Genomic DNA, 24093 nt, shown 5'->3' with positions numbered 1-24093 from the left:
CGTGGTGTATGTATGCTTTATCGACATTTCAGTCCGGATTCAAGTCGAAAAACTAACAGTATATTTTGCCACTGTTAACAGAGGCAGAGCAGTCAGCGTCAGAGGGTAATGTTGGCTTTAAAGTTGTGAGAGCCGCGTCTATTTAAGCCCCTCGCAATGACCAATTCGTTGTTATTGCAGAACAGAGTCTCGAACGCGTTGCTTTGGTTTCGGTTCCGTTCGCCTCGTGATTATTTTTTTAGGAATTTAAGAATAATGCACGGATAACGCCGTAATCGAGTAAAAATCGAACGCAGTACCGTAACACAGAGATTGATCTATCCGATAAGTGATCAGTTCTTCGGTCGTCAATGAAATCCGCATGTGCAGAGTGCGCTGAAGTGGAGCCTTGAGGAAATGCCACCAGCTCGCAGCTGAGCTGCATTCGCTGATTGTCGTTGTGGTCGTGTCCTCTCGCGGGTGTGTGTGTGTGTGTGGGTGTGCACTGTGTTATTTGGGTCAAAAGCTGCAGCAGCACAAAGTTCCCACTCCCATTCCCGTTTCCGTGCCCGTTCCCAGGGGGTGTCCACCTGTTATGCAGCTGGCCTAGTGGCTCAACTCGGCTCGGATCGGATCTAGCATCCCACAAGTCCACATGGAGGCGAAGGTGCACCGCCAACATCAGCGGCATCGCCGCACGGAGGCGCGACAGCGGCGCCTGGAACGGGAGGCGGTGGCTACGGGAGCGGCAGCTCCACCGCCCACCACGCCCGAGCGGGCAGAGGCCTTGGACTGTGCCACAGCCCTCAACGAGGGCGTGGCATCGGCGGATCCGGGCGGCAGCGGCGGTACGCCAAGCAGTGCGGGTCGCATCAGTGCCCAGAGCTCGGCGGACAGCATAGAGCTGGTGGGTTCGCCCAGCCAGACGTCGCAGCAAACGGTGGTGCTGGTCAACGGCCACGCCCCGCCGGGCCAGGAGGAGGGGGAGGAGGAGTCGCCATTGGGCGCTGGCAATACCAGGGACTCACCGCCGCCGCCCAAGCAGAGTGATGGCAGTCGCAACTCATCCGGCGATGCGATGAGTCTGCGGGAGACCCTGCAGCAACTACCGGCCACCCATCACCATCGGTCCAGGCGTACTCACTCACCTGCTGATCCGGATGCGTCCTTTCATCGCGGAATACTTGGGTACATGGACCGGGAGCTCAAGCAGAGCTCTCCCACGCCCTCCGCACCCGCCGCAACCGGAAACGGAACTGGAAACGGAACTAGCACGGGCGCATCGAGAAAGCAGCAGTCGCTTTCCGACCCTCAGGCCAGTCCCGCCCAGCGATCCCTGCGCTCGAGGAGCAGCTTCGACAAGAGTCCGCGGCGCAAGAGGAGCAAGTCGGAGTCCCGGCGGAGACGCGAACGGAAGCTAATAGCCGCCGGCGAGATGGAGGTCCGGCAGGCCAACGAAACCCTGATGCGGTACCTCAAGCAGTGCTCCGACATGCACGACGCCTCGCTCTCCGGCGAACTCGAGATCGACCAGAGCCTGGAGGAGAGACGCGTCCACCGGAAGACCAAGTCGCAAAGGGACAAGCGGGGCCAGCTAATCTGTGAGTATATTTTAACTTTTAGAACTTAAGCACTCTCAAATCACTTACTTAAAGTAAGGAATTAAAGTTATTTGATGATGATAGTAGATCAATTAGTTTGTGTAATGCGACCAAAAATGTATAAAAATGGTTAGGGATTCCTTTGAAAATACTAAGCAAGTAATTACATTGGCTTATTAAAGCAAGACAAGTTAAATGATAGTTGTGAAATACTTAAGGTTAACTAATTTAATATATATTTCTGCTTGCGCTTGAATATCTTTTGTTTAAAAGTAATTGCAATTCAAAAAACAGTACCCCAGACCCAACGATAAATTCCGCAAAACGAATTGACTGATATTTTTTGGGTAGAGCCCGTGTTCCCCACTTCCGGATCTCAGTTCCCATTCAGTAAAACCATCTGCAGCAAAAGCTCCACCCATCCACCCATCTACCTGCTCATCCACCCACCGCTTTTTCGATTCTGCGCACTCGCTCGTCTGAGCCATGATACCATGCCGTCTTAGACGAGCTTGTTTGATTATTCTTTTAATAAACTAAGTAGAACTGGTTGTCTTTTTCTTTGTAAATGAGTGTATTTTAATAGCATTTACTATATATTTGATTCATATTCTGTTTATAATAAACGTATAACAAATGGTTCTCATATGAAGCTGAGAATGGAACCACAAAGTAACAAACAATAGTGTAATGAAATCCCTCTTTCACCCACAGCCAAATTGTACTCGGCAGGCGGGATATCTTCGATTCTGAAGGAGCTGGCCGACGACATAGCTCCGGCCGATGGCGAGGAGATCTACAACCCATTCACGCCGGTCGTCTCGCCCACGGACGATGCGCCCGCGCACATCGACAAGATGTTCCTGCAGACGTCATCCGGATATCGACCCGTGGAGCACAGCTACTACAAGCGCTCCTTCCTGGGGGCGGCTGTTCGTGGAACCGCCGGAATTTCGGCATCCGGCGGCGGAGGTGGATGTGGTGGCGGAGGAGGAGGAGGTCGCCTTGATGGCATCTCGGCCGCGGAGCTTGGAGGCGCCGGTCGCCTCTTCCGCTCCAGCGGCAGCCACGCCCACGGCGGCGCCGGAATGGGCGGAAATGGAAGTGGGCGTGGCAGCTACGGTGATACCCGCTGTTTGCTGGATGCCGACTTTAATCGGTGAGTTGTGGGAAATAGAAAAGATACCTCAGATTTCAGTTAGGCATATGAAAGTATCCAAGGTTATCATAAAACACTTACTTATATTCTGTTAGTAGGGGAGATACTCATTTTTTATATTTGTTTTTAAGTATTCGAGAAAGAAAAGATATTTAAACATACACAGAATAAAAGTCAGTGATGTCACTCTAATCCGGAAATTTACTTTACTTTACTAGCAGTGGGATCACCAGCAACATACAACTAGCCTGTGTAGTTCAACGAATCTGGCTGCTCATCTCGAATATATGCCACGGCTTGCTAGCCGGTCTAGCTCTGGCCCACCTACTCTTCGTGCTGAGCAGCCACCCCATGGACTGGGCCAAGGTCATCAATGGCATGAGTCTTGCGGGCGAGACGGTGTCATCCACGGCCCAACCCCCAGCCGCATCGACACCATCGCCGATGGACCTCGATTCTGGTGATCGGGGAACGGAGTCGGGCGAATCCTCATCCCCATCCGCAGCGGCATCCGGACTGGCCCTGATAAGTGACTACGCCGGATTTGCGGAGATCTACTTGAATACCTTCTACTGCTTGGCCATTATCTGTCTGGTTTCCGTTTTCGATCGGTGAGTTTGGGCTGAAAGGATATATTAGTGTAAAAAAAGAAAAGAAATTCTATTTAGCATAACTATAGATAGAACCCTTAAGCTAGCTTAGCTCTTTAGGCGATGGATTTTCTAATTTTCTAGTCACTTAGTCACAATTCCAATTGCGTCCTTTGGGCTTTCGATGTCCTTTGGCTTGATTAAAAGCCAATTTGGCCTACCACGCAACCTTCGTCAACGAGCGGCTAAAAATAGAAGGCCAAGAAGGGAATGCTAAGTGCTTAGTGGCAGCCATGGAGTTTCGCCACCAGAACTCATTGACCTCAGTTGGCGAAGGATTCGTTGGGAGTTTCATTGAGCTGGAAGCCAGCTGGAGGAAGTGGGTAGTTAGCCCTCGCACCTCCGGTTCTGCATACTTCCTTCATTTTCCTTTGTCTAGACACGAGGATATCGTTCCACACTGATGGATGATAGTGTGTGTGGAACTGATGGTGATGGCGATGGTGTGACCTCAATTTGGGTACTTGTTCGGCTTCGTGCTCTCATAGAAATACAAATTTGCGGGGCTCGCATTGCGTGGCCGCTTTCATCAGCCACAAAATATTTTAATGCCCTTAAACTTTGCTCTTTTTGCATGCCAAAGTCGCTGCCCACACACAAGCGAACCACCCTGGCTGCACTCTTGACCTTTAAAGGCTGCGCCAGTCGATGGCACAAGTGTGTGGGTGGTTTTGAATGGCTTGGGTGGCCGGGTGGTTGAGTGGTTGGGTTTTAGGTGGTCCAAAGGAACTGTCTGACGTTGTTTGCCCATTCGAATTGTGCCATTTTCGGCTGGCTGGATGGAAGTGTGAAACTGTGTATGACATTTCGCTTCGTTATCCCAGCGCCATTTGATTTATGTGCCGCTGTGGCTGGGCTAAATGTTAAGTATCTTCAGGCAGTGGAAGTGGAGTCTGTGTCCTGACCTTTGCCCCTCTGCCAAGCGGAGTGCTACGGGTAAATGTCAGGTCATGCAGGAATCTGTAGGAAGTGCACACCGTACGCAGCTAAACTTTCAGAAACTTTTATTCATGAATAAGTTATTTCCAGTGGGGGTGCGTATATCTAAGTGCGCCCACTTAATAATAGCTTAGAAGAAAATAAAATACATTTTTTTTAGTTATTGACTACAACTGCCTAACTTTGCCATTTCAAATTTGTAGGATGGACATCTGTCGCTGGAGCTTCTCGAACGCCAGCGAACTGATCTCGTTTCGGTGGCTCATCATCACCATGATCTATGTGGCGACAATAATCCTAACCATCTGCTCCGATTCCATCGACGAGAAGCTGTACCTGTTCAACAACAATGCCAACATAACGCTGACGCAACAGGAGATGGTAAGCGCAAGGATCGTGGTGATAGGTCTGAGTTCCATATCCAATCTACTCCATTTCGAGCAGCTGAGCAACAGTGTGCAGAGCGTGTGGAGCAGCCTGTCGGTGACGAGGAGCATTGCCGCCATATCCGGGTGGATTATGATCGGACTGACGCCGCAGGAGGATATGCTGTATGAGCACCTGGTGGACCTCACCAAATATCAGTTGACAAATAATTGAATTTAAGGCGACAAGTGTAAATATCGAACTCTTAGCAGCTGTTGTTCAGTTATCGGCTTTTTATATGTACGGCATAATCGAAACGCAATAGGACTCTTATGCATACCCAAATCTTAAGCTTTAAAGTCGTCTCTTAAGGATTCACACTGATGCCCTTCGCAGGCCGCTGGAACAAACCCACGGGGAAACCGATAATATGACAACCAGAGAACCCAATGGTTAACCTTCGAGCTAGTTAACTAAGCAAATATAGTGAATACTCGTACTGTTAAAGCGGGAAGAATATGAAATACCTATATTTACCAGATAGCAGATAGATGTATTCATGTACTTACGCATATATACCATATGTTACCTACATAGATATACACATAATTGATATACATTACAAGCGCGAGTATAGAAATATTTACAATTCTTGAAATCATTTTACTCACACATATCGTCTTAAGATACAGAATCCTTAGTTTTTTTTTTATTATCGTTGCGGCACTTTTACGGCAAAGGCTTCCCAAATTATATCCTCAGTCGATTAGGATCGCCTATATTAAGTATAATTTTAGCGAATGTGTTTTGTACAATATTTCCAGCATCCAGCAAACGTATGTGTGTATATAGAAGTGTGTTTTAGTTATTTACATTGTTCAATTCAAGTTTTAGGTGATGCCTCTTAGTTACTCATTCTTGATTTTGCAGTTAGTAAATCATTTGTTGCGCCTTCTTTCCTTTACCATAGATGCATGTAAACGGCAGTTTAAGCTTCTACCTGAGCTGTATATAAACCGAGTGCAATAAAATAACGAATATTAAAGTTTAATTATACACTAACCAATATACAGAGGCAAATGTAATAAAAACATATAGACAAATGAGCTAACGAATCGATCAAAGCGGATGACAAGGAAATCTCATTGTAAACTTGTATATAAAAAATATAAACGCAAATAAACAAAAATAATGTATAAAGGCAAGAAAGAATACCTGATTTTTTTTTAAGGTTGGGCTAAGTTTAATTAAGCTTTATTAAAAACTTTTATTTTTATGATCAGCATGCATACTTTATTTTTGAGTGGCGGAATAGTTTTTGAAAGGATAATGAAATCTTACATCGTAAGTAATCACACGAAGATGAGAACTTCATCCACTGAAAACTCGATCAGACGTAGTTCGAATTTCTCAATATATATATTATATTATTATATTATATTATTATAATATAGTAGAACAGCGATTCAGATTCCCAAGTGATATATGTAGGAACGTTTCAAAATAAAATACATAGTAGATATATCAGTGAAATCAAATCAAACAAATTGACATCTTGTGCGAGGAAAGCATAAATTTATGAAAAATCATTCCAACTCACTCAACCGACTTAAGCATTGATGTGAAAATTGGAATATAATCCGACAGTTCCTTGAAATCCTGCAAAATGTTGATTATGCCAATATTTGGTAAGCGTAAAAAAATCATAATTATACATTATGTAATGTAAAATGTCAATGGTTGTGAAACAAGATTAATGATATTGTTATCTGCTAGATGGCGCCAAAAAATAAATGTAGAATGTGAGCTATTAGATCTTGTGTTGTGTATAGGCACTTAATTTTATTAAAATCAACAATTTATTTATGGACAAATAATCCGAGAAGGTGTATATCTCGAATTTAGCTACGATTGGGGTTAAAATGTCACGTTAATATGATACCAAGATATTTCTATATGCGCTACCAATTTGCCAATTGATTTATTAATTCTAAATTAAAGATAATGAAAGCAAAATTGTTATTCCACTCAATTGTTAGGAAAATTTTGTACACATGAGACCACGAGCAGCCCAATACAAACAAGATTCGAATCTTTATTCTCTCGCCAACAGAAGCCAATAAAACTTTTAATGGGTCGCTAAATGACTTCAAAGCGAAAACAAAGCTGTTAAAATGAGCGCAACCCATTTGAGCCAAGTCAATTCGCAGGACGCACGCTTCACAAATTCCAAATTTAAATGTTTCACATCATTTAAAATATTCTTTGTTGCTGCCTTTTTGCATTGCAAAATGCGATCTTTGTCATGTAAATGTTTGGCGTAAAATTTCATAATTAGCTAAGGTCGTTTTGAAGATTCGATTGAACTAGACTACAATTAGCGTACTTCTGCTCTTTTGCATTTGCATAAATAATTTTTGTGACCTAAGTTAAGTTCCACTTATTTAGGCTCACAGAGAGTAAGTACAATATTATAAAAGGCATTAATTATGTTGAGTTGTTTAGTCGCTCATAAGTACATTCTGGCGAAAATTGGCATTTAAAATGTAAATCCTGGCGCTTTTAACAAACTTGCATGCCCTGTAATTAGATGTTCCTGGGATAAAACGCGAGTCACCGGCATCGTTATCACAATCGCCAGCGTTATCGGAGTAAACGCATTATCATCATTAACCACTTGCTGCAATTATGGCGATAATTGAATTCCTAAATGAATATAATGACTCGACAACAACAAGCACAAGCACCAGAGCAGCACAATAGACCAGGATACAAGATGCTTTGTGGCCTAGCACATCCTTTAAAAGGACGTGGAACTTCAGGTATAATATCGCCGTCGAAGGACGACTTCTTAATGCTCTTTCAGCTAAGTGTGATTTTCCAAATTGGGACAAAATACTTACTTACTTTTGAAAGAAAACATATCTATGTATATTTGACATAACAGGATTTACGTTAATAATCATTTTTAAAAAAGGTGCTATGATAATAGAAGAGTAAGCATTAAATTTCCCTTTAAAAGTGATTAAAAAAGTCATTATTTGAGTAAACACTCAACATTAATCTGCCTGTTTGCAGTTACAAGCGCAGGCGGAATGAACTATGGCCTGGAACCCAGTATCCTGGCAGCCAGTTGTGAGTGAAAAGGACGAGTCTGCTGTAATTAGGTTAAACACACACGTGGCTCCAAGTGCCTTTCTGCGAGAGTGTGGTGGCCGGGCGGAGATAAAACGCTGCAAAAATGAGGTGAGAAAATATAATAAAACAAGCGACGGCTGGCCCAGCGAATAAAAAGGGCGAGTAATTCGCACGTTTAGCCGCATGACAGCGAAAAAATTACGCAACACATGCACAGTAGACAAAGATACAAACACATACGCCCATGGTAGTGGCTTTCCTTTCAGGGGGTTGGCACTAACACTAAAGTTTTATATTTCAAATTTAGGTATGCTGGGTATGCTAGGTTTGCCATGTGTTATAATAATAGGAATAATGCAATCCAATAGGCCAATAAAGTGATTATTGAGGGGGGCTTAGCAAAAGCAGTTCATTGCAGTTTACCTGTGTTGGTCCCCCCTAACAAGATCTCGCCTCCACCTCCGCCTCCGCCTCTGGCCACTCGTGTGAGCTTGTGGTGTCTAAATTACAATTACATCGCAGCGAAAGCTACGGCCAGAACACTCGAGTCGCACAACTGGCCTTGGATGGCTGCTCCTCCTGTGGCTACTCCTCCTGTGGCTGCTCCTCCTGCGGCTGCTCCTCCTCCTGGGCTGGACATTTGAGCATATGGTCGAGTAATTATCCTGTTGCTCCGGCCAGCATCTCGGCTAAGCCATCCACCACCGAGGTGCCCTGCTTGAGCTCCGCTGCCTATCGCAATGCCCATCAAGCTGGTGCGAGATGAGTTGATTAATTGAAATATTCCCAGCCTAAGGATGCGATGGGACACCTAACTATGCAAAGGGATAGCTCATCGAGGACATTTGTTGGCCCGTCACCGAGGGTATTTAATATGGGTAATAGGATTATCATTGCAACCGCCACAATGACGCATGTGTTGGATGTTGTATTCCAATTCTTAGGATTGTATTCTAGCTAAATAGACAACTTTTAGATATGCAAAATGTTACGAATGAAAAGTTTAAAATGTTTCATGTTTAGATATTAAAGGTATTTCTACAATCAAGTAATTTTGTTGGGTGGAACTAACTTTTAAATAATGTAAAAATAACTGCCATATTTCTTCAGAAATATTTAAATCAATTACCTTTATAAGACTCAAAAATAAAATATTAATTTTCTAAAAGAGTAAGTTTTAGAATATACAGTGACACAAGAAGGGTATCTTAAACAACTGTGCCAGTACGAAAACTTGTTGCCTTAACTTTTAATTAAGCCAAGAGTTTGTGTAATGTATCTGTCCATGCGTCCCTCTCTTCTCCCCACCCCCCTCCCCCCCACAGAATGTGTGCGAAATTAACAAATAAGCGTATAAATTATGCCACAACACGCTGGCAGCGCACGCTCACACAGGGGATGTCTTTTGGCCAGGATCAGGGAAATATGAGAACCAACTGCGGACGGGCGACATCTGCAGCTTTTCTGCCATTTGGCGTCATTGTCATCGATGTGGCTGCTCCACTGGGCAATAGCGGCAGGAGAGGCGGAAGGGAGGACGAGGCCCACAGCCAGTTGCCCATTTGCCCGGTTGGCAGTAGACCACATTCCAGTCAGCTTCGAATTACATTGGCTTTAAAGCGAATGCGTCGGCATGTGTGTGCGTGCTATTGCTGCTGCTGGTCAAACATGACACTTGGCAGGATTCAGAAGCTCAGCGAACTGGGAACAGCGACTCCGTGATAACCATTAGTGTCTCGTGATTATATTGAGGTTTAGAGATGCGTACCAGTATCTTCCAACCTGAATTCTTTAATCCTATAGATTTGCAATCTGAGTGAATGCACCTAAGACCAATGAATCATATATGACATAACATTTAAATACTAATTGAAATATTTTATTTATTTTATATATATTCAAGATGTATGTAGACAAATACAAAAGTAAATATTTGACCAGAGCATCCTGCCATTGCACAGATCACCCAATATTTAGAGGGTATCACAGCTGCTGGAGCCTGGAAGTGGCGCACGCTGCGTATGCGTGATATCGACGGACATCAGGAAAGTATCGGCAAAACGCCGACAAACTCAGTCAGCCGCACATCCTTGTATCCACATTCACCTGATGGTCCAGGCTCCATGTGGCAGCTAGCAAAAGGTCCCAAATCGGTAGCATGGCAGCATCTATGTTGGCCAAAACAGGTCTGGTAGCGATAAACAACATTCGGTGGTCCTGGAATGGGAATCCCGAACGACCTGCTTTGTTGTTTGTACATTTGACCACAAAGTGCCACGGAACGGGCCATTATCAGTTTGCGCGTAAAGATTTTATGATCCTGGCTTAAAATTATTGAGGCATGTCCAAAAGTAGACATTCTTGAACCGAAATGTTACCGCGCCTTTCCCATTCACTTTGGCACTCATTCCAGTTGGGTCGTAAAATAGAGAGATGAAATTGCAAGAATCGTTTCTAAAAGGAGGAAAATTTTGTGTGAACAGACAACAAGCTTTTTAATGGGTTTTTGAGCTAATGAAAAGCAATTGGTTATGCATATGTTACATTTTATTTGTATCCGCTTGCAGGGCTTATAATGATTTCAGTCAGAAGTTTGCAGCTAACCAAAGGAAACAGATTCGACCATATAAAGCATATAGATTCTTGATCCATGTCGCATAGGTGCCTTTGCTTAAGACTCCTTCTAACTCTCGAAGACGTGGCACTTTCTTACCTCAGAGTCAGAAGTCATGCCACAGCATTTCCTAGTAGGTGGTATATTTTAGGTATTTAATCCATTAAAAATATATCGTGGAATCTAAGTTTGTGTATTTATAAGAAATAATAAGCTGTGGCTTTGGAAACAAACATGCGGAAATGTCGAAGAGTCGACACCTTTCAACTGGTCTACTACATGGCTATAATTCTTGTTTCTGCACCTCGACAATACTTTGATGCCTCAACCTGCTTCTTGCCATAATTTACGAGCCGAAATGTTTCATTTCATGTTTTATGGGAAATAAATTACGACCCCGCCCAGTGTTCTCCATTGACAATGCCAGCTTAGCTGGCGATAAGAACTTTTGGCCCACAAAAAAGAGGACCAAAAAAAATGGCAGACGCAAAAGATGCCAAAAGTAATGGAGGAGGAACACCAAACGGATAGAAGTGAAATTTATGTACGTTTATTGATTGCCGAACGGGAGGAAAACAGCAAAGGATGGAAACTTGTCCAGAAACCCAGGCGAATTTATGTAAATTTAACTTTGGTCCTCAAAGCGACTTTTATGATGACGCAGTGCAGCTGGGCTTGCCCAAAGTCATCAGAGTGAGCCCATACAGTGGTGATTCTATTCTGGATGTCTTAACAATGTACACTGCACGAATTTTCCAATCTTTTGATTGATTCAAAAGGTGAGTATTTGTTGGACCAAAAAAAGGATATAACTCAAATGTTAAGGCCCTTTTTCTAAATACGCTATACAATTGTTTTATCAGAAAAATAAATTCTAGAATATAAATTAAAATAATAATAAATTAATATTATAATAATTTTATAAAATTTTGTTAGTTATATAAATATTTGATAGTTTTAATATACATAATTGCATCCACATATCTATTCTTTTATGTATTTTTCAGAACGTATATTAAGTGAAAAGTGATATTATGGTAGGGTATTCGCTAGTTCTGTCAGTCCTATATAGATAGATAGTCTGCGCTCTTTGGTCGCCGTATCGCAATCAATGAGGCCTGAAAACGAATGTCGTCGAGAGTGGCTGCTTAAAGTGACCAGGCCAAGAAGGGATCTGGATACGGGTTTTCGGGCTTTGACGGTGACTTTAAGGCAGAGCAGTCCAAGTGTATGCATGTGGGTCATTTATATGCAAAGCATAACCATGGCTCCACAATATGTTGGCTCTAATAAGCCGGCGGAGCGGAGACCCCACCACGAGCACGTATCCCATTCCCACATCCCGATGCACAACTCAGGTAGCCCGGGATATAATTTGGTCTCGTATGGAACTCCTCCAGCGGCAGCTGCTGCCATAAATATAATTTCAATAGAAAAAGTTGCCAATATGTAAGTGCCAAGTATTGTTCGTGCTGTGCCCAAACATCTTGAACTTCGAGAAGTTGTAGTAGTTTTCCCTCCCCAAAAATCGAGGACACTTATTGGCTTTCTTTAGACCTTAACATCGTTATTAACTTGCTGGCCACAGTTTTACAATAAAAATAGATAAAAAGTAGTTTACGGTCCTTACAAATGGCAAAAAAAAATCTGAATAAGAGTTAAACAAACCATTTGAAGTATGACATCCATTATAGACTCGCTTAAAGTTATACGTGTTTGATTTGATTGGTATTGTAATTATACACAATTATGTGAAATAATTTCCATGTAAACTTACTCAACGTAGCGTTTCTTAACGCCCACATACCCAATATAAATTTAATCTTACCCATAATTAATAGAATTTATTATTAGCATCTTTTGAAGTCCCACTGAATAAGAAAACTCCAAAATTCATCGATTGTAGCTTATAATTGTACTTCTCATGTGTACAAAAATTAATTGGAGTGATATTTCTTACCCCACGATTCAAAGGCATCAAAAAGCGTTTATTGAAAGATGGCCCGAAATTTTAAATTAAATACTAAAAATAGAATCAATATATGAGGAAAAACACGAGTATATAAGTAGGTACACAAAACATATGTGGACAAACAAATGTATGTACCTATAAATATAGAATCACAGCGAAGTTCAGCGTCAACTGAGCAGCTGAGAGGGAAAATAAATTAAATTCTTAGGAAAACGGCAAAATAAACCAAAGTACAAAGTTTCTGTTTATTAATTCTGTTGTTTTAGACATTGGGAGCACCTTAGATTGCGTATCTGATTTAAAGTGGTCTTTCTGTTGTGATGTTATATTGTATTATTATATATTATTATATAATAATAATATAATAATAATAATAATAAAATAATAAAAGCGCCTTAATGACCACATCCATCCAAATGTTGGGTAGTTTTTTGTATTTTCGTAAATATCTTAATTGGAATATGTATGTGAGAATATACATAACAAAAGAATATAACATTTCAGATATTTTCATAGTATGGAAATAATTTAGAACGAAATTTGATAAACAGTTTTGGAATAATCTTTGGTTATTGCTAACTCGGATTTATGCGAAGCTGTCTTGATGTAAAAGCCGTCATTAACCAGCTTCCTCTCATCCAAATTGACGTTAAGATTTTGACGTATGTTGTCATTATACCCTTACAGAGGGTATATTTATTATAGTCAGAGTTTTAAATCGCAGTCAACCGCCGATTTGATAACACCATGTGCTTCTATAAGCAAACTTGTTACTCAGTTTTGAAGGATCTCTCCGAGAATCTTTCCGCCTTTCAAAATATTTTCATGTCGAAACGGAACGGATTAGACCACTATATCATAAAACTGTCATATGAATAATCGTAAAAGATGGATTTAGATTTACAGAGAGTGTATATGAGCATCTGCTTGCCGCAGCTAGCTATCTTTGGAGTTTTTCCTTAAAATGCCTACGAGGCGTATGCGCAACACGGATTTACTTGATAATGTCAACAGGGCGTTCGACTGGCCGCATATATGTATGTATGCTTGTTGGTGAAGATGCCTGGCAAGTAAATAAAAATTCATGAAAGCAGCGCTTGAATATGTTACACAAATTTCCCCTAAGAGTATGAGGAGCAGTCTGAAAATAAGGATGAGTCGTCTCAGGTAGAAAGTTGCCATTGTTTATGGTAATCGGCTAAAGGACTAAAGAGTGAGGCTGCGCAGGGAGATGGGACTCTGAAAGGCGGCCACTATTCACTTCACTTCTGGCAGAGCATAAATGTGTCAGGCGAGGTGCTTAAAAATATGAAGCCTTCTTCCGAGTTCCGAGGACGATGGCAAAGGGACGACAATCGGTGGCTCCGGCGGAGGAGTCTCGTCCCAAGTGTAAACTGTTTGTCGACTTGGCTTTAATAAATAAATCGCAGCTGCATCAGTTGGCACATCCCTTGTAGCCCTCACCGAATGCCCTTGACTGCTTGTGATTTCCTGTGGAACTTTCCGGCGACAGATAACAAAACAAATAAGGACACGAAAGGTGGTATTCGGATTACGCGATACCCATTCCGGGTATTTCTTTATTATTTTGAACATGATGTAGTGATAAAGATAAATCAATATAATAATGTATTAATTACTTTAAAGTATTATTTCTTAACTACTTTTGAATATTTTTCACGTAGCTATAAATATATTTTAAATATCAGTAGAAACTTTACATTTTTATCAGTTTTATAAATCAGTGTTTTGCTTTAAAAGTTTAAAAGTTTTTACACCTTTAACGGACAATTAGATATACCATTGCAGTGACGAAGGGGCTGGGTGTAAAATTGCGAAAAGCGACGGATTGAGGTGACGAACGTAGCTAGTAAATACATATATGAGGAAGTTTAGAAGGAGAGCACAGGCTGATGGGGATAATTGGATGAGATACATTTATGGTCCATCTGCTTGTGTGCGAAAGAAATGAAATATAATGCTTGATTAGCTAATTATTGGGTCCCCATTAAAGCAAACAAGAAAGAGATGCATTTTTGTCCATATTTGTAAAAGAAACTTATGGATTTCTTCCATATTTTTTCCATATTTGTACAAGCAACTCAGGGATTTAAGTTCTTTATTAAAATATGTTATTAAGAAAGCCTTGTGCAGACCTAGAGTATTTAATTAGAATGTAATACTTGCGAGCCGGTAAGTTCCTTGCAAATTCAGCAAAAGGAAAATTAAAGTGTTAGCCAAAGCCAGTTATCGATCTTTAAGCTTTAAGATATAAATTCCGACTTATAAACTTTTACATGACATCAGTGGTTCTTTCAGCGATGGACTTATGAAGTTCCTCTTACCGAATTCCGCGGTTTACGGCTCATTTCAGGGCGTAAACTGCCATCCACTCAGCTCTGCTCGCTTGCAGATAATTGACATGAATCACTCAGCACTTGTGCCACGGAAAGTCACTCAATTTTGGCTCGCCCACTCAAAGCCCTTGCAATTGAGTGAGTGAAACGCGGCGTATACGTAATAAACCGACGATGCTGCATATAACGTATACGCAGCGAGCGAAGCGACTCGAGTTGCTCGGCTCTCCACGAGCTCTTATCAGCAAGTAACCTGTTGGTCGGCCGTTTAGCCGCACGAAGTTGGACCGTTTTCAGTTGCCTGTGATTCTTCGTTGACGGCGGACGCGAAAATCGGCAGAAAAATCCGGAAGAAAAGCCCAAAGAAGATTTTCAAAGGCAAAGGAAACATATTTTCATTGTGCGGGAAAGAACTGATAGCGAAAGTGGGAGCGAGGCAGTGAAGGGGAGACCAAACAAGTGCCGAAACGTGCTCGAGTGCCTCCATCCTTGCGGTTTTTGGTTTTTGTGTGTTCGGAGCCGTTCCTCCCCTCCTCCCTGTATTTATATACATTTCGTATACGCGGTGTTGACACGTCGGCGGTCGACAGCTTTCGGTTTTTATTTATACCCCCTGTTTAGTACTTTTTTCCGTGGCCAGCAGGGCCAAAACTTTTCGCCTTTCCAACAATAATATTTAACGGCCAGAGTGCGAGTTAAAGATTAACTTACTGGAAGTCAGTTTGAAATTAAATCATTAAATTAAAACATTGTGGGGAGTGTGGGGTGAGTATGGGCGGAACGCCAAAATGTATTCGTGAATAAGTTTGACATGTTTTTTTGGCCAGACCGATGTATACATCCCCGAGTATATTCATTACGATCCGAACAAATTGAATTCAAGTCAACTTTCTCCTGCGGCCTTTTCTCTGGCTCCCACAAAGAAAAGTTTTTCCGCTGCCAAAAAAGACTGTAGGAGGCCGAGGTCCCGAAAAAAACATTCAACTTTTATATTGTTTTGCGACAAAACAAATAAGTTAGCAGCAGCGAAATGGAGAAAAGCACAAGAAGGCTAAATGGAAAGCGAGAGCGAAAAGAGATAACATTAGGAAAACCCAATTGCATTTAAAAGGAAATCGAAAGTGGCGGGGAGGGGGGAGCCACGTAGTCCGTTTACATTTTATGGCCAAGTCAAATGGCTCAGTCGTGACTGTTCCTTAATTAAAAATGCAAATTTCCCTTTAATTTTAATGGGTGCTCGAGTGTAGGGCGAACCGATATACAAAAGACAGTCCGAACAACTTTCGATTGATTCTAATTGATCCCCTCTGACATGGATGCCAGTCATTCATTCCGCCAGCCATCCATCAATTGTAGATTCGATAAACAAATGCATTGATTGCTTCGCCCAACTAGGGCGCATGCTAATGACCATGTTGTTCAGGTGGGAATTGGTCAAGTTAGCCGCGTTGTATACGTAACGTTAATCATTGTTATTGTCTGGGGACGCAGATGTCATAAGTGATAATCGTGTGATTTAGAATGATTGATGCTTTGATTCACTTATAAGCGGAACATTGGTTTCGCATGCCAACTCGTTTTCAACTCAGCCTGCGGAGCTTAAGGTCAGCCAAGTTAGTTCCCTCAATCGGAACATCTTCAGGTGCACACTGCGTATACGTGATACGCGTGTTCATGTCAAGGATTCCGCAAGCCCAAAGCAATATGCACTTCAAGCACCAGTTGGTGGACTCCTACGATAGCTCAAAGGTGGAGGACCATGGATCTGAGTAGGAGGAAAACGCATTTCAATTTGCATATCAGACCGCGCCAAAGCTGCCTGATGGCCACTAAAACTGCTCTTTAAGGCAATTTCAGGTCGCCGAAATTTCGCAATTGAGGCGAAAATTGCTGAGATGGTGCCTTGGATATCCTCGCCCGATTTTCCTTCTCTGCTCAAGCTCCATTCTCGCCCATTTGCATTTAAATCATCTATGGAATAGTAACAAATTGAGCAGCTGGAGCCCAAAAAAAATATTGCAAATATTTGTTTCATCCACTTGTAAGCCAATGAGATGAGCGCCTAATTGAAGTCAGTTCCATATTATAATGTCGAATATTTTCCCAATTTTATGCAAGTTAAGCTGAAACCAAATATTTTTCCAAAATAGAAGTTGTGCTCTACTGTATTTTTAGAGAAATATTTGTTGAATTCCTTTTCGCCTGTAATGGCAATGTGCACATTCCGATGAAAACATTTACATATTTACAGAGAAAACTCAAAGCAAAACATTGGCATTTGGTTGGAAAAAGTATGTTTTTCTTATGACTACTTTCGGATTAAGAAAATATTTATTTTGAAGCCTTAATGGAAGCGAAGGATTTATTCCAAGCTGATTAAAAGATTCTCAATAAATATTATCATTATATCATATTATTACTGATATGCTGAAATTACTGAATTGCAAAAGTGTAGATAGGGTACATTTTAGTCGAACCGCTGACCGAGACATATATTTTCTTTCCAAGCACTTGGTTTGTATGCTTTTTCATACCGCTTGCCATTTTATTGGCCACCAAGTTTTGCATAAATAATGCATAAGGCTAACGTATGTAAATACGCATTATATGTGCGTGTGTTTATGAGGCAAAGGGCTTGATAAGAAATGCGTAGAGGGGGGAGCTTCGGCCAGCTGCTTGAATTTATTCGATTTCTCACAGTCGCAAGTCACAGGTGACATTTTTACGGCCAATCTGAGCGATGGAGGCCCCAGTTCTCAGTTCCCGCACAACCAGAGCAAGTCCGGGCAGCGAAGGAGCCATAAAACGATTGCCATTCCCAAGGCCAGCACTGCCAAGTTGGCTATGGAATTGCCTTTGACTTGGTCTTTGGTCTAGCTCCCTTTGCCGCCCTGTAATCTGGTTTTTCGAGTGGTGGTCGCTGTCCCTAGTTGCCTCCCCCATTGACAGCCAGCCAGTCAGTCAGTCAGCCAGTCGTTTGTGGCTAGGATTTTCAAATTTCTCCAGAGACCAAACCAACCAACCCGATTCGGCTCGACTCGGGGCTCCCTTTCAATTTACCTCTGGTGATGTCGATGTCTGGTTATGATTTCGGTCCGTGCAGTTGCTCACTTAACTTTTGTCAATAATTCAGGGTCCTCTGGGAGCCACGCGGGGAAGCGAGCTGGTTGCGGGGCAGCCTAATGCAGGCCAAAAAATTAATTGCTTTTCAATTAAGCGACGGACCAAATAGGGATGCGCAGAAAGAAATCACTTCGTTGGAGCTTCATGGATGTGGAAACCGCAATTGGGGCCCAAACCCGTCGGCCAACAACGTAATTAATTCCCTATTAGTACTGGAGTCCTTTGGGCTGTTCAATTTCAGGAGGGGAAGAGTGCCCAAGCCTGATTTTGTAATGCGCAGATAAGTGCTAGTATCAAACAGCTCAAATAACTTATTAAAACATAAGTAAATTTCCAAATGCATACTATTTTGAACTCCCCGGAAACTTTCAAAGACATGAAAAGATCCCGTGAAGGTGGCCATCAAAGTGCGCTTGGTCTTTCCGAAGTTAATAGAGTGTAAAGTTTCTTTTTGTCTAAATAATTCATGAAAAAGGCCTCATTTAAATATAAATGTACAAAGCAAATTCCTTTTCAAAGTTCCAAAAAGAACTTTTCGCTTTGTCATCTCGCCGAAACATAACCTATTTAGAATAATCTATTTGACGCCGAAAGTTTTTTCTGCGGCGCCTCATGGAAGTGTATTTATCGATTCATTATAATATGGCTAGGAGCTGGCCAGGGTCTTCACCAGCGCCATCGCCATCGTCATCCCCATGGCCATCATCGTTTTGTGGGCAGCGCGAACCATCCCCACTCCGCATCTGGTTTTTTCCCCAATGCAACCCCATATCGTGGGCCACACCGCGGTTCAAATATCATTAAAATGCAAAAATTGACGTTCCACGTGGAGGAGGCGACTCGAAGGATGGGCGGGTTGTCCTGGTGGTGCTGGCTCTGGCCGAAACCCAGATAATAAGTGGGCGGTTCTGGTGTCTGGGCTCCTCCGCTCCGGCTTAGTCGAGATGCCGGCCATGAAGTGAACATTTAATTAATTTCGTTTGTTGTCTTGGTACGCTGATTAAAACGCCATTTACAACAGTTTGCCTGCGTTTAAGTCAGCGCTAAGTGAGTTGCTTATTAATTTGCATAGACCGGGCCAAGTGCTTCTTTTGCCTTCCGCCCCGCCTCGTACATATATTTTTCTAAATGAACATATTGTAGACATGAATCTGCATAATGATAAATGGAAATCGAGAACAGCCAGAGCCAGGGGATAATCCCGATGAAGGTCAGCAGCTGGGGTGTATCGTGGCAACCCGGGATAACTTAATCGCTCAAAGCAGCTGCCACAGAAAAGGTCAAGTTCTCAATTTGCAAGAGTTTCTTTTTGGATATTTGAGGTCTGGAGATTAGGTTCTCAAACTTTTGAAGGGCTTCTATCGCAAAATTCATTTGCTAACATTACTAAGTACGCTATATTTTCGGTTAAATTTCGATTAAAAGAAAGATATGTCAAATTGTTTATGCACATACCATGAAGTAAACAATCTTTTGCCTTATTAAGAATTCCGCGGCCATAAAACTCTCGAGCTTCTTGTTCTCCCAAGTCGCCATAAAAAATTAAGGCCTCCACGCTTTGGTAATATACAATGTAGATGATATTCGCCTGCCTTTGTTCTCATCTGAAACTTTGGTTTGTTTCGCCTGACTTTAAGGTCTAGGCTAGAGGATTTCCTCGAGAGAAGACATCACCGCATTCCAAGACAATTTTCCGGTTGCCAAACTCGGTCATGTTAGAGCGTTTACCCGAGCTTCAACTGACCGAAGCGACACCCACTGTTTTGGGTCTCGGGAGCGTTGAATGCCCAATGGTCGTGGATCCCTCATTATGAGTGACGATGGGCAAGGACACTTTCCAGTGCACTGCCTTCTGATAGGGACATTCTGATAAGGACAATGGCGAAAGGGATTGCCCGTCTCGGTGGGCGGGGCAGGACAACAACCCGTGGAGCGCCACTTATCCGACTGAGATTGCTCTCCTCGAGCTGAATTTATGAAGCCATTGTCTCCTGCTCAACCGCAACTGTTTTGCAGCGGAGCTGCAGTAAATGGTCAATTAATTATGGTCACTGCCCCTTGAACCAGCCGCCCTCACATGATGGCACATGCTGCATCTGGAATGGGTAAACCCTCTGGAGATATTATAGCTGTGAGATATTGAATGCAATATCTCAAAGGTATTGTTATCGTCTGAGTTATTTAAAAGAATAAAAACAATTATAAAAAGGATTGCTTTTAAGACACAAGCCACAACATATGAAGTAAAGATCACTTTCAACAAAAACCAATTTGTAGCCTGTTCCATTGACCCCTTTTGAGAGATTTCAAAGACTTCGAGGACTGGATCTTTTTAAATTGAACTTCGGTTCCAGCCCTAAAGTGCAACGAAGTATGCAATAGGAACCAGACACCACAGCTCAAGGACGAGGAAGTGAGGTAGCTCCATGTGTAGTAGCAATAAAATTCATTGATTTTTATACGGCTCGAATATTGGTTGGGCTTGCCATGAGCCATGTGCCATCCATATGCCGTATGTGTGCGGGCCGCCGATGTCGCCGCGTGTTATGCAAGGACATCGGAGTCCGCAGAGGATGGAGCACAGGACACGGCCGGGACCAAGGTTGTGCAAACAAATGGCGTCAAAAGACAAGGGAAATTGGTTTTGGTTTCGGTTTTGTTATTGTTGCTGCGGCTGGCTGGAAAAAGGTTAAGCGCCTAAACAAGTGAGCAATGCCAAACGAGGAATAGGCACAAAATGAGCCATACAAACAACGATAAAGGAATTGGGCCAAAAAGGGTTTCAGTGCCCCGTGGAGGGGTGAAACTTTGAAATCAACTGATTATCCTTGAAGTGGCATATGAAAGTTCATCAGGGAACTTTGCACACAAACGGGCCTCTAGATTCGCAGGAGATACTCTACCTTTCAATTGAAAGGGCAGCCCAATAGAAAATTTGTATGCAGAGTGCCAGTGAATGAAAATAAATTTCGCCAAGATATTAAATTAGAATATATATCGTCTAGTAATTCTCCGCACCTTAATTAAGTAAAGTAAGTAATATAATATGTTAAATATGAATGCATCCTTTCAGCAATTGAATAATTTAACATACAAAGGATTTTTGTGTATGAAGAATATATGAGATATTCAAAGCAAAGAAAGCCCACTTCATGGGCGCAAAGATAATCGGAAAATACGAATGACCTTAAGGACTCGAACTACGAGTTGTAAGTGAAATTATTGTCCTTGCATATGCCAAATGAAAATTGTGAGTAAACAAGCCGAAGAAAGCAGTGGCTGACAGCACGGCCAGACAAACAGACAGGCGGACGGGGGAAAAGGACGAGTGTCCTTGTTAGCCACACCTCCTGTCATTGGTCCTAGTCCTGCAAACTAAGACGGCGGTCGGCACGCCCCCGGCCAAAACGCCCCCACATGTCGACCACTCGAAAGTTCGTCGCTGCTGTGTCCTTGGCATTTGCATTTTTATTTCAGACTCGGCTTGCGTTTCGGTTATTACTACTGGGAATGGGTTGGGTTTCGGGGTTGGGGTTGGGAAATCTGCCCGGGGAGTGGGTGTTGGCCAGCTCATGACAACTGCGAGTGCATACGATTCTCAGAAGTTTCAGCTGTTTCAGCAGCAGGCACTGGGCTGCCAAAAAGCTTACTTAAAATTATTAAGCATTCAGCCAACACTCCCCGACTGGGAAATGGCCGGAAAATGTTCTGCCGGGCTTAACTGGTCCAGTTATACTTATCTTAAGGTTGCAGGCCAACAGGAAAACTGCTTGGTTAGTTTTCTGGGCTCTAACAAGTGCCGACAAACGGAAGGAGTACCGCTTTCGACAGGACATGTCCTAGTTACACATAAACCTGATTTGTTACGCTATCAAAGAAAAGACACCTACTTTGTATTAGACTTTCGCAGTAAGCTCACTTAAGAATCATATCCTTGATTATTATATTGTACTGTGTTTTAGTCAATTAAATAGATTTGAAAATAATATGTAAATATAATATGTAAAAAAAATGTAATATGTACATATATGTAATATGTAAAATTTGTATATAATTCGCCAATTAATTGCACATTAATCCCAATGGCTTACCAAATTGGGACTACAGTTTTAAAAATACATTTTCCGAGCCTCTCACGAGTGCTTGAAGTTTCTTCTACAATTTTAAAAATTGCTAAGCCAATAATCCTGGCACTCGAATAGCTTGGATTGCTGGCCATCACAAGGAATGGCCTATTACGAGTATTGTTGTTTTCATTGTTGATTCCGTCGGATCATAATTGGCCCGACCATTTTGTTTTTGTGTGTGGGTGTGGTTCTGGAGGCGAGCTCGTGGCAATTGTAATTGCTCGCCATATTCAAATTGTATTTTTTCGAGGGACTTTAAAACTCGTTGAGGAAACCACTTACCACACGCACACACAGTGGGGACCTTTGGCCTCTGGAACTGATGGCTCTTTGGCCGCACGCCTCGTTGAACGTTGGCCAAAAGTGCCCGTGTAATTTGTTTGAAATTCGTTTCGGTTTTTCAGCTTTTTCCACTTTTTTTCTGCCATTCCTGTTTCCTACTTTAAGTGGCTCGTGTTAGCAAACATTTCAATTTTCGAATAGACTGTCAGGTCTGTTATGTTCTGCAAAAAAGTGGGGGAGAACAAGCCCAAGTGGAGGAAATCCATAGAAACGGGGCCCCATCGGTAGGCTGACTTGTTTACATTTTGGCTTGACTGGCCATGGTGTTTGCCATGGGATCAGGGCATCCGGGCATCAGGGAACCGGGGGGAGTTTGGCCAAAAGGCCGCCCTTGGCCGTAAATTCATGCTAAAACAATCTTATTAATGGCCATTCCTGCCCCCAATCTTTCTAATAATGTTTAACTGCGATTTTTATATGCGATTTGAGCTTTCTTTTTTTTTGGTTTGATTTTTTGTTGCTTTTGATAAAATATTACCGCCTGGATTTCCTGTTGCCGTCGTGCTGGTTGTTGTTGCCTGCCAATTTTAGCCATTTAGTTTGATTTCAGCGTTATCTTTATGCGAATGCCGCTGACGCTTATCGTCGGGTTTGTCCACATGGACCTTAATGGGCTTAGCCCGCTGGCACAGGGATGGGCATCGGAGTTGGTAGAGTCGGGGGATTTGGGGCACATTTTGGAGGGGCGCACCTCTTGGAGCCATAGCACTCGCTATTTTGGATGTGGCCATCGTCAGGGCATTAGGGGAGCATACATGTGGTCACAGGTATGCAGTTCAGTGCAGTGGCTCCACTAACTTCCTTTTCTAAATATTCCACAAGGATCTCTATTTAGTAGTAATCTACTATAATGTTCATTATATCTATACCTATACCTATATTTAAAGCTAGGCAAAGAGTATTTAAATCTCACTACCAATTGAAATTTCCCTACTTTTTTCCCACTTATGACTATTACTTCGATGCAGATACATGTGGACTTTGATATATGCGATTCGGAGCGGTGTGTGCATATACTCGATATTTATGTGTCCATCGTAAATGTGGTAAATACCCGCATTGAGTGAGTCAGTTACTGGAAGATTGCCCTCGATTCGTGTGCATCGAGAGCCAAATGGAAATAACTCTCTAATTAGTTGCCGGGCATATAAATCATGTAAATAAATTAGCCCGCCGCGGCTCTCAATCGAATGAGTATATATGTATATATATGTATATTCATATGCGTATGAATAATTTGCGAAGCCGACATTTCAAAAGTAGCTAAGTGCAAAGTGGCTGCTTACGAGTGAGGCAACCAATTAAAGTGCCAGTGCTATGGCATCGTAGAAAAAAAGCGCAAAAAGCAGAACAATTCAGGCAAAATTTTAATTAAATTCCGCGTCATCAATCGATCCATGACACTGACGCAGACATTGAACACATGCTCCCAACGGCCCGAGTCTGTCCATCTGTCTGTGGGACCTCCAATTTCTTGAGTAATTTCCTAGGCGGCGCACAAACTTTATTCTTTTCGCAGCTCTTTGAAGCGAAACTAACGTCAAAGTTGTCCGCAAACTTTGTAATTGATTATCACGGAAATGGCCATGTTAATTAGTGCAAAAAGCTCGGCATTGATCACTGGCCACTCCGGCCAATCGTTAGTGGAGCTGGTGGGAAATCCCGTGGCCTGCTAATGGCATAGTTTCCATCTGCTTTTCCGGTGTGGCAGGTACTGCAGGTTCAG

The 24093-nt window shown here is 42.4% G+C and overlaps 2 protein-coding genes across 3 annotated transcripts in view; both read left to right on the top strand.

The window, feature by feature from the left end:
* The first annotated feature begins 162 nt into the window (after positions 1 to 162).
* LOC117141122 (H2.0-like homeobox protein) lies at positions 163 to 5892 on the top strand. 2 transcript variants are annotated; one of them, XM_033304446.1, is made up of 5 exons: positions 163 to 1580; positions 2295 to 2739; positions 2961 to 3350; positions 4532 to 4709; positions 4773 to 5892. In XM_033304446.1, exons 1-5 carry the CDS (start codon positions 635 to 637, stop codon positions 4926 to 4928), a joined length of 2115 nt encoding a protein of 704 aa, XP_033160337.1. In that variant the 5' UTR covers positions 163 to 634; the 3' UTR covers positions 4929 to 5892. The 2 variants fall into 2 exon arrangements, with proteins under 2 accessions (XP_033160337.1, XP_033160336.1); XM_033304445.1 differs by having other exon boundaries at positions 2958 to 3350.
* A 9209-nt stretch (positions 5893 to 15101) lies between these two features.
* LOC117141408 (prolactin-releasing peptide receptor) overlaps positions 15102 to 24093 on the top strand; it is a 30554-nt gene continuing 21562 nt past the window's right edge. Inside the window, exon 1 of the mRNA XM_033304831.1 lies at positions 15102 to 15540. The gene's annotated coding sequence lies outside the window, so the exon portion shown is untranslated. The remainder of the gene's footprint in view (positions 15541 to 24093) is intronic.

The sequence above is a fragment of the Drosophila mauritiana genome, chromosome 3L (genome assembly GCF_004382145.1).
Source record: "Drosophila mauritiana strain mau12 chromosome 3L, ASM438214v1, whole genome shotgun sequence".
In the NCBI taxonomy this organism is placed as follows: domain Eukaryota; kingdom Metazoa; phylum Arthropoda; class Insecta; order Diptera; family Drosophilidae; genus Drosophila; species Drosophila mauritiana.
Note: the sequence above shows the minus strand (reverse complement) of the source record. Positions and strands in the feature narration are given on the sequence as shown.